The 11391-nt window shown below is 42.8% G+C and overlaps 1 protein-coding gene across 1 annotated transcript in view; it reads right to left on the bottom strand.

Moving 5' to 3' along the window:
- Positions 1-1464: 1464 nt before the first annotated feature.
- Positions 1465-11391, bottom strand: part of LOC111220075 (disintegrin and metalloproteinase domain-containing protein 12-like) — a 73970-nt gene continuing 64043 nt past the window's right edge. Inside the window, exons 17-23 of the mRNA XM_022743029.1 lie at positions 8288-8365; positions 6860-6968; positions 6523-6658; positions 6165-6282; positions 4715-4975; positions 1858-2039; positions 1465-1768 (exon numbers count right to left, since the gene is read on the bottom strand). Of these exons, the coding sequence (XP_022598750.1) occupies positions 1699-1768; positions 1858-2039; positions 4715-4975; positions 6165-6282; positions 6523-6658; positions 6860-6968; positions 8288-8365 (954 nt within the window). The 3' untranslated portion in view covers positions 1465-1698. The remainder of the gene's footprint in view (positions 1769-1857; positions 2040-4714; positions 4976-6164; positions 6283-6522; positions 6659-6859; positions 6969-8287; positions 8366-11391) is intronic.

Genomic DNA, 11391 nt, shown 5'->3' with positions numbered 1-11391 from the left:
AAAAGCATTCTGCATGAAAATGTGTTCACCTGTAAAACAACATACAAGGAACATATGGACAATAACGTATAGTCACGCGACTGCACTCAAAGACTGTCTATTAGTACATGGACACATATAGCATTGAAAAAAAAAGCTAAGTAAACAAAGCAATGAATGTAAAACTAGTGCATTATTAAAAATACAACAGTATCAAAAGTAACAAAAGTTCAGTCCATGTCAGTTTTCCGCCTACATATTTGTGAAGAGCTGTGCTTAAAGGAAACGTTGCTCAGTGTGAATGTACTGTATATATGCTGCATTGCAATCCAGTAAAACAAGAAATGTGTACGAATAATAAAACTGTTCCATTACCACGTCTGATTTATGCAGGAGTTTGTATCTAGTATGTAGATTGGCTTTAAAAAACTAATCTCAATAGCCAAAGTAAAAAGGTACAAAAAATAGAAAATGAATAACTGCACTGGATGATTTCGGACGATCGGCGGGTTCAGTGTTCACAGAGGAACCACTACAGTTCATTTCAGCCGCAGAAAGATCTAGAAATGTGTCCTTGCCGAGTGAGTCTGTCCTTTCCCATCAAAGAGAAGCACGATTCAAAATGCACACATGAACACTGTAGCCAGACACCGGCTGTTTACAAGTGAGTGCCTCCGTGACGCCTGTGCGGCCACAGCTTCGAGACAGTCCAGGATTTAATCCTCGGTGCAGACAGACACAGAGGGAAATATTCAACACACATGACCTTTAGCTGAGGGGTACTTCAGAGAAGTTTAGTCTCTCAGCGGGATGAACGCTTCCTTGATCTTGGCTCATTTTTAGATCCATGTTCAGTTCATACCTCAGTACCCAGATCCCTCGAGTGAGCTTCTTGGGTCTCGTTAATGCAACGGAAAATGGCAAATCAGTGACATTTCACAATCCAACTTGTTACCTTTCTGTAATATAAATGAAGAAGAAACAGGCCTGCGTTTCAGCTGCATTTTTCAGCCCCTCAAATTCCCACACGGTGTTTCGGTTATTTAATCATGTTGACAGTCACATTGCAGAACTGCTGTGGTAATACCATTCTTTTTCAGTGGTTGTTTCAAGCCTTTTCAGTCTGGCTCTAAGCTGCTACGGAGAGCATTTACCCTCCAGGAAAAAAAAAAAAAAAAAAAAAACCCACAGAGTTGCAAATGAACTAGAAGTGTTGTCTGAAGTTGTTTCTGTTCTCATCTGTCATTGCACAATAACTCTTCCTGCTGTATACAGAACAAAACTATTATGTAAAGGGTTCCCTTCATTAAAACACGTTTCACAAAAACATTTCTGCAATCACAATTTCACAGATTGGCTTTTTTTTTTTTTTTTTTTTTTTTAAAGTCTCCTATCACCTTAATAAAGATCAGTTGATATGGAAAAAAAAAAAAATGTGAAATTGATGCAAACAACAAATTAAAAAGTTTTAAGTTGCTACCATGTAGTAAAAGTGTCTGGCACAGTGCACTGCGTGGCAATAAATACACAATATAAATACTTTACATGTACCTGAGCTCAGACTCGTAGCACCATTCAGAGACAGAGCACCAAAGGGACACGGCAGATCTCCTGATTCAAAACTCAGAGAAGCCACAATCTTTTTTTAAGGTTTTCAGAGCTTTCATAGTGCAATTTCTTTAGTGTCTTATCACAACAATGTCCCTTTTGGCCAAAGTCTCAGCTGCTGTATTTGATGTTGGCAATTATGCAAGGCTTTGGTAGTGTTGGAGGATGCTTGGGACTGGGTCTAAGAGAGGGAGAAAAGTGATACAAATATGTAAAATAAAATAATTATGATACAAGCTTGAGTGCGGTTTGGAACAGGTCGGAACTCACCTGTTGGGGTGTGGGACAGGGCGCATAGGTCTGGGTACACCAGGTACTGGTGCGGGGCCACGAACAGCAGAAGGCCCTTGGACTACAGCGTGGCCCTGCGCGACAGAAGGACTTCTAACCAGGCGGGAGCTCCTTGGATCAGCGGGAAGGGGCTTCTGCGGAGGACTGGGCTTCTCCAACTCCTGACAAAAGGACAAACGCATACGAGAAATGACTGAGAATCTCCAGCAGGTGGCACTCACAGTCAGAGAACTACAGCTCAGGCCTGCTGGCCTTCTGGTCCTCGTCTCCCATGCGCGAGGGCAGCACTGCCCATGCAGCTTGCGATGAGAGGAGCAGTCATGTGGTTTTAATCTTTCTCTAGAAGACTGAGGCCATGATAAAGACCCACTACCTTGCTCCCATCTGGTCTCCATTCACTTCCTCCTCTTCGTCTTGGTTCAAGAGGAGCCTCCTCAGACGTCACAGAGAAGAAGGAGACACACAGTTGAACCTCGGACCTCACTCACTCTTAGAATTGGGTCAACCGATTCAAAACATCACTCCAATGTCAAAAGCAAATTTGATGACCTTATTAGATGTTTTCAATGAAAACCTTAATGCTCTATGCTGTCAGTGAAGTCTTTAATACAGGATACAGGATGTCTCCCCTTTATATCCATGAGGTCAAGTATCACGACAAGCTGCAGTATTGAAGTACTGGTATGAATTCATCACACTGACAGCCAACTCTGTCATGCAATGGGGCCGGCTTGAGCTCCATCCAAAAATAGCAGAACAATACCAAATGGCAGAGAAGTGAAATGCCGGCAAATGAACAGAGGCCGTCTGATAAGGTGATTAATAAGCACAAAATTCTGCTGCAGTTTCAACTTAGAATAACTGAACCCATATCTCACAAATCCAAGTCTGTCTGAAAACCTGCTGGCTCCCTCAGGTGAAGTGATCCAAGTGGAAAATACTTCCCATGCCCCCAGCAGAGAGCTTTCTTTCACTGTGTGTGTGTGTGTGTGTGTGTGTGTGTGTGTGTGTGTGTGTGGGGGGCTTTGTCAACGTCTCAGAGCTGCCAAACAGCTGCTAAAGATACTGCCGGTGAAGTCTGCTGCCAACAGGAATCCCTTTTCAGTTTCACACTTTGACATTAAATAGGAGCAGCTGAGAGGGAAAGTCTACTTATTGAAGTCAAAACAACTGCCAAGAGCTGCTGCACCTCACCTGTTGTACAGGTGCATGAAAGCCAAGAACCTTTGTGAAACTGAGTGGTGCTTGTTTAAATGGCTCTGGAAGCTATACTGTATGTTCTCAAGCAAAGCACATAGTATACTTTTAAGAGGGCGTTTTTTTTTTTTTTTTATTCATGCTGAATTTAGCTTTATGTTCTTTAATGTTGTTGTCTGCATTTTTGTTTGTTTGTTTGTTTACACCTTGAAAACTTCCCATAGTTTACACCTTCCTCGTGTTTTATTTTAAGTTCTGTTTTTGTACCAAAAACCATCTCAGTGTAGTTTTACATCTCTTCTCTCAGGCGTCTCCTTGGAGCTCTAGCAACAACAGTTCAGACTATTTTCTGTGTGATTGAATAACCATATAGCAGATTTTCAGGTAAACACTCAGAGAAACCAAACCCTGCAAGATTGGACGGTGGGTCCAGGCGGGCCGTGCTGGGGGGCGGGGTAGCTGAGAGCGGTGACTGTTTCGTTCTGACATCAAAAAGTTCCAGAAGTCCCGACGGCTCGTTTGAAGTCACAGTTTTTGAATACGGGTTGTGTGTATTTTGTCCGTGGATAGCGCACTTTGATACTACACAGTATTAACATAGAACCTAGACCTGCTTTACATACAAAAAAAAATACATGGAAATCTCACTTTATACAAAATGGGACCTTTAAAATTGCATAAATACTGGATATTCCCTTGCACACTATTGTAAAAAGACAATTGTTTTTTTTAAATCATAAAACATTTAATACCAAGCTTCCCAGGAACTGCAGATAACGATTCAATCATATTATAAATATTTAACAAATGGTTAAAACACACTAGAATGTAATTGTAAGCAAATATAAGGTCATTTTACTTAACATACAGTATTTGTAGACAATTATAACTTCTCATACGAAGACAGATTTTATATCATTACACACACGTTTTATTATATTGTCATTCGTTTTCTGATTAATCAACTCTTTCGCTCATTATCTCAAGCCTCCCTTTGTCCCTTTTATCACCTCGTCTTTCTGTCTCTTCGCTCTTCTCTCTCTTTGCCTCTCTCTGTCTCTCTTGCCCACTGGGTATAAGTCAAACCGGATTAAAGGCAAATAAGAGTCTTTGAGAATCACTGAGTGAGAGGGATTTAACACCAGGAACCTCTGGCTTTCTCTTCCCCTCAACTCTGACAGCCTGCAATGCCATAACTAAACTCCATGGAATACCAGTGGCAGTAAGTTTACCACCCTGCGATATTTGGACATACTTGCTCACTAAAGTTGCCGTTTCATCTTCTCCATCTCCCCACCCTTCTGCAAGTCTGGCTCCATTTTCATTATTTATGTGGTGGTTTGTATTGTAGAATTGAAGTCTCGCTTGGATGGCGCTAGCTCCCGGGTTAACCTCCTTATTTTATGAGACTGTGCATAACTGTCAGCATGCATATACTTTTATAGGACACAAAAGAACCGTGAAAACAGTCGACATCACAACACCCATCTGAAGGTGCAGTGAACAACATCATTTCCCTGGTTAGGTATTATAGGCTGTAGTAGTGAGTAAAAGCTCCCCAGACCCAGCGGAGAAATTTCACAGAGTAACACCATCAAATAAAATGTTTCCAAGAGCGGGAACGGGGGAACGCACTCACCATGACCATCCTGCAGGAGTTATGGCGTGACGCACTGCGAAACGATGCCCCCCTGGCTGCGACGTGGATATGAGGTGGAGGGGCTCGGTGAGGTGGAGGCACCAGAGGTCTCAGCTGCCCAGGGCCAGGGGACAGAGACACGGTGAGAGACAAGGGGACAGGGTGGCTGAGGTGAACCGGAGGGCACTGGGGCAGCCTGCGCAGGCTGTGGGAGGGGTAGGGTGCTGGTGGGAGCACCGCCTCCGGCCCCCGATGAGGAGGCTGCAGAAAGATGAAAGACAGAACCAGAAGAGTCAGTCAGAGGAGAAACTGTCTGCTTCCTATCAGACACAGTCATGTTAACCTCCTCCTCTTCCTCTGCTGATCTTGCCGAGATGTATAAATCAAACACTCCCACTTGCCGGCTCACTATTACAACCGCAGGTCCGCTCAATGTAACCTTTCAAAAGGAAAAGACCAAAACTGCGCCATAAGCAGCAGCTTGGCCTCATACAAAGGTGCACAGAGCTAAAGAGCCCACACACACTCCCACTGAGACAGATCAGACACAGAATTGAGCCAAAATATGAGTCTGCCTGGTATTTAGACCCGGCCAGATGTGCACACAATGTAACACATAAAAAGCCATGCACACATGCAGTCTTGCGGCGGTTTAACACAGGCTCCCGACAACTGGAAAATGACCTCACCTGCACTGCGCTTACATCAAACAGCCTTTACATCCTTTCTCTTCTTACCGTTGACCCCCGAATGAAAACCACATGCCACTAACTGGAAACACCAATCTCATGTTAATGCGCAACAGCTCGCCTCGCTCTTGTGCCACCCCTGCAGCACAAATGTCAATTCAGACACAGCTCCTCTTATTTCAGCAGCCCCCTAAACTCAATCGATCACGGGTCACTTCCCATTACAAAGCATGTCAGGGCGGTATTGGAGTACTTAAGGCATGCAGTGATGTAGGCACACAGGTCATTACAGCAAAAAAAACTCCCCGCTCCGTCTTGCTATTATCAGTGACAGGATGACATTATATCTCGTGTAAGCGGCCGCATCCACCTTGCTCATGTGGGGAAACGTGCAGATATGACAATTTCTCTCTTAACAGGCAGCTGCTAATGACAAGAAATGTATTCAAGTGTCACAAACACGCTGCTCACCACAGACTCCATTATTGCCACCTCCTCCACATGTCCACATAGAGAGGGGTGATTTAATTGGATTTGAATGAGCTGCCATTTGTGGGAAAACAACACGTCAATCCTGCTGAGGATGATTTGTGCTATCGAAACAGCTGCGGCATTCCAGCGAGAGCATTACAGCTCCGATCATCTGCCGGTGATCCTCCGTTTGTTTGACTCACATATTGTACACAAGTCTTTTTCTGTTTGCAATCCATCTCTGCGTGTTTGTAATGGGCCTGTCAAGTAAAGACGTGGGATCTAGTGACCTTGAAGATGGCGGCGCTGCGCGGCAGAGGCGGGGCCGGTCCTGATGGAGACGTCGCCATGCTCGCTGATGGAGGCTGGTTAGTAGGGGACGGACCGCTGATTGCAGCGCTTACTGATCTGGAATACAAAAGAAGAAATTATATATCGCTAATTATACACTTGATCATATTAATCAAACATCAGTTACAAACGTCATATATTTCAAATTATAAAACAAAAACAAATTGGACACAGTAATTGACTTCGCAGTGTGACAAGTTGTAAAAGCAGTCACTACTATGTTACAAAAAAAAAAAAGAAAAAAAAAAAGACTTTTACATTTAAAAACAATTTAATTGTCATGTTCTGAAAACTCACCGGAGCTTCTCGATTGGGTTCTTTTTACTGGTGAGGAACAGGCCCAGCAGGGTTTTTCTCTTGATGCAGATGATCAGACCAGCTCCCAGCACAGTGAGGAGAGCCACCAGGATGCCCACAGTCAGACTCCCGTTGTCTGTTTAGAAAAAAAAAATAAATACAGTCTTAAGCGGGGGAAACAAATGTTTTATGACTTTTAAGATTTACTCTGCCGCTTGAGCTTCAGTCAGTGATATATTATTGCTGAAGTGCCCAAGACCTATGACATTACATGACCCCTATGACTCCTACAATAAATCAGCCATTAGATATACTTGAGTTGCAGCTGTTGACTTACCTGCTAATCTGATGGGGCCACTGTCCACGCTTCCTCCAAATCCTGTTTTGTCACAGAATGGAGGCGCCCAGTGAGCCTCGCAGTGACAGTTCTTGTTGTTGTTGCACACCTGCAGTATATTAAAACAATTACCTAGTTAGATGAGCCCAAAATGAAGTCATCAGCGACACTAGCATAATATTTAATACGCAGCCTCTGCACTCATCAAGCTGCAGTGTATACACTTAATAGGTGACAAAGTCCTCTTTATGAAACTGGATGCACACTTGACTTCACCAGAGACTTCAGCTAATTTTTGTTTTTATTATTGACTGATTATTCTGATTTTCAATTAAGCTACTGGTTGTTTTTCAATTAATCAAATAATCAACCTACGAAATTCAATGAGGAAATGGGCCTTTGATTATCAACAATATTGTTAATTCATTTTCCGTCTCTGTTGTTTTCAGCATTACACACCACAGTAAACAAATACTCAGCAGAGTGGGAGTCACACAACCAGCCAGTGCTGCCAGGCTCAACATGGCAAAGATGTCTGGTATTAGAATCAGAGCTAACTCTTTGCCTTATGCCACATTTTAATAATCTCTCCCTCTCTTGTCTTCCTGTCCTGCAGGAGTGCAGGAATGGTAAAAGCTAAGAGGATTCCCCAGCATGGTAATGTGAAGCAGGTGAGGGCCTCTTTCCAAGGCAACATCTTGATCTGATCTGCGCATGAAGGGGTGCCCTGTCTCCTGGAGGAGCAACATCCTTTTATTTCTTTGAGTAAAACTGCCCTCAGAGCTTTATAGATATGTCTTAATTGGAACTAGACAAACAAATATGACTGTATAATATAACTGGAGATGTTTCATTCTAACAGACTGACAGTAAAAATTGTTTCCTTCATAGCTTTGATGAAGGAAACCAGTCGCAGTCAAAGCCTCTGGGACCTACCAGTGAACTTCAGGGTAACAACACATAGCCACATATTTCATCTCAAGCGGGACCACCCATAGACGTTTGATGGTTGGCATTTAAGACACATTCAATAACCGTGCTCCCCCAGTTCAAAGTCAAACTGTGTGTCACCGCTCCCAGCGTTTGGCCAAATAAAGCATGGCCTTCAGATTTCAACAGGGTTTTTTTGGACAAGGACGACTGCCTGCAAGCATGATAAATGGCACTTAAGGCTGAACATAAATGAAGCCATTATGTCTAATTGATTGAACCTTTCAGCATCCAGAATGATTGATTGCAAGGCATTGTAATGGCTCCCTACCCACCGTATACTGGGCGTTTCGAACATATTACAGCCAAAACAAGCTCCTGTGTGAAGGAGGAATGGGATATTAAGTAAACTAAACTGGGCGGGGAGTGGTTTGAGATAGACACCTGTCACGTTTGTTCTGCACGACACTAAAACAGGATGAACGATGCTGCACTCACCCCTCGATCGCTGCACTTGGCTGAGCACTCGTGCACACCGAAAACGCTGACGTTCTGGCACTGACGGTTCAGACACATCTGAAGCAGACAAAGACATTAAAAATTGACAGTTTGAGCTCAAAGAGCATTTCAGTAATATTCTCAATCCTTTAATCTTTCAAGAGAAAAGAACAGCAGATCCAGCTCACCATTTCTTCTAATTTGCCACTGACAAACCACTTCAGCTATAAAACTGTGTAGAGTGAAATATAATTATGTTTTTCAAGAATTTTTTTTTAAGCTGATTTTTAAAAGTTATTACACAGGTCCTTAAAGGCACCACACCCAAATATATCCAGGCTGTATGTGAAGATGAGCTTGGCAGCAGTGGGCACAGAGTGATGCCAGAGCCCTTGACAGATGAGGGCGGAGGCTGGATCTTTTTTAAGGGTGGAGGCACATAGAGAAGTAAATTAGACTAAATGGAGTAACTGTATCATTGAAATGACCAACGGCTGAATTGATGACCACCGGAAGATGCCAAATAGACTGAATAATGGTGAGTCAATTAAGTGTCCGAGGCTGTGCGAGTCTGAAATGACAAGAGGACACACCCTGAAGAACCTCCTGAAACGTCTTAGTCACTGCACATCACTTTTTCCACTCTTGCTTCCAGGCATCCGGGCAGCACGTCTCTGTTGTGTTTTAACAGTGGCTTACAGATCGCTAACACCATGAGCCGAAATCCCTCACTCAAGTAAAAGTATCAATACTGCAATGAAAAAAATGAATGCAAATTACAGTCCTACATTCAAAATTGTTACTTGAAGTACTACAAGTAAAAGAACTTATCATGTAGAATAACATCTTTATTCTTCCTTTGTAAAACACTCTTGTACGGAAGCCCTGAAAGACAGGTGAGAATTTTAGTTTTTTTTTTTGCCAGGATCAGTTTTTTGTTTTGTTTTTTTTTCATCTGTGAAAAAGAAGAAGGAAAGAAAGAAACTGCTTCATTTGTCTCTTGGGGGTTGTTTATACAGATGAAGAAAACACAAACTTAGAAAAATGATATAGCAAAAAAATGTAACTTGTCTTTCAAGGCTTCTGTACTCGTGCTCGTCTTTGAATTACATATTTAATCAGATATATTCTTTTCTGTTCCTCTTTGGTAGAGTACTCAGAGTCCCTCATTTGTAACTGTGCAGCACCTGCCTGTAGCTCAGGTGAAATAGCAGGTCATCTATTAATCGTAGGGTTGGTGCTTTGATCTGTTGATTAATGACACTATTTAAAGGATAGAGTCACATTTTTATCCTTTATGTGTTACTGACATATTAAGGTATTCATTTATGTACAGTATTACTAATGCCTTAATGTGTAAGAAGCTCTTAATGTTCTAGCTGGTTCAGTTTCAATTACTTACTGCAACAAATCTTACAAACTGTCAACTGATCATATGTTTTCTATGTAAAATCTTAATCTACAAAAATAACAAATTAATTAAAGTAAAAAGTACAGTAATTCTCTTTCACCTGTAGTACAATCGATGTCTAGGCCGGCACAAAGGAGACATACATCAGAAAAGCACCTCAAAACTGTACAGTACTTGAGTACACATTAGTTACTGTCAATCACCGCTAATGAGTCAGCTGCTCGCTGGACTGATCTGTGTGCTGCATGTGTGTGTGTGTCTGTGTGTGTGTGTGTGTGTGTGTGTGTGTGCGTGTGTGTGTGTGTGTGTGTGTGTGCTGCATGTGTGTGTGTGTCTGTGTGTGCTGCATGTGTGTGTGTGTCTGTGTGTGTGTGTGTGTGTGTGTGTGTGTGTCTGTGTGTGTGTGTGTATGTGTACACTGGATGTATTTAACCGTCTCTGGCCTCAGCTCTCACCATTCCATCTCCACACTTGGTGCCCGTCAGGACCAGGCCGGGGTCGGGCATGTCATCACCCAAGTAGACGTGTGTGCCGCGGCACAGTATCCTTCCCCCTTCCTGCAGGGGTATGTTTGTCTCTATGGTCTACATATGGAAACAGCATTGGGTGCCAATTACCGGCGGTTAGCTCCTCCTTGACACTGGATTTTGCCACATTTAGCATCTCTGTAAACAGAATGAACAACAGGGAGAATAACAATGTGATAATTTAAATACATGTCACAGTTTTTTCCCAAATGTGTACATATGCAATTATTTCTGCTCTCACTCTAGCTGGCCAATTAGAGAAACTGCAGAACAGGGAGCTTGTTTGTGCTGTTCTCACACCACAACCTGGGAGATTCTGTAACGTGCTGCATTGCTCTGTATCCCGCAATCAGGGCTGCAACTAATGATCATTTCCATTGTTTAATGTGCCAGTTTATTTTTTGATTAATAGCTTAGTCTATAAAAATGTCAAAAAAACTGTGAAGAAAGCCATCTTCCGAGTTGCCAGAGCCCAATGTGAGGTCTTTTAAATTGCTTATTCTATCCATGCAACAGTCAATTAGCCAAAAGATGTGAGGGTTACAATGATATAAAACAGAGAAACACAGCACATTTCTTCACATTTCACTTCAGAAGCTGAACCATTTTTTGCTTTTTTATTACTTAAACAACTCATCGATGAATCAGCTGATTGTTTCAGCACTAGAGTCAATAACACACAATCCAGTCGTAGAAATGAAAAACGTCTCTTTACAGAGTAACCAACAGTATATACCTTCACTGTATTCCACAAATGGCACACAATTTAATGCAATCACTGTTTCTATGGCAACATCAGGTCTTACCGTGCTTCACATTTGGCAAAGGAGCCTTTGGAGTCCTTGCCGCAGTTGCATAAGGTCTCCTGCTGAGTTCACCCTTTCAAAGCAAGATTGCCCGGAGCCGGCTTGGCCCTACGACACACAGTGAAACACATGAAAAAGCTGGCGACCATTACTGAACAATTAACAGACAGTATCAGTGTCAAAATGTACCTTGGCCCCCACAGTGTGATACACTTGCTGCTCATGAGTCGGCAGATTGCCGTTGTAGCAGTAGCCGTCCACATTGTGGCAGGCGTGGCCGTCGTGCAGGTAGACGTTGGAGGGGCAGTGGGGCTGTTGCCAGTGCAGAACTCAGGCAGATCACAGGAGTTACTGATTCCA

The sequence above is a fragment of the Seriola dumerili genome, unplaced genomic scaffold (genome assembly GCF_002260705.1).
Source record: "Seriola dumerili isolate Sdu_G_001 unplaced genomic scaffold, Sdu_1.0 BDQW01000068.1, whole genome shotgun sequence".
NCBI classification, from domain to species: domain Eukaryota; kingdom Metazoa; phylum Chordata; class Actinopteri; order Carangiformes; family Carangidae; genus Seriola; species Seriola dumerili.
Note: the sequence above shows the minus strand (reverse complement) of the source record. Positions and strands in the feature narration are given on the sequence as shown.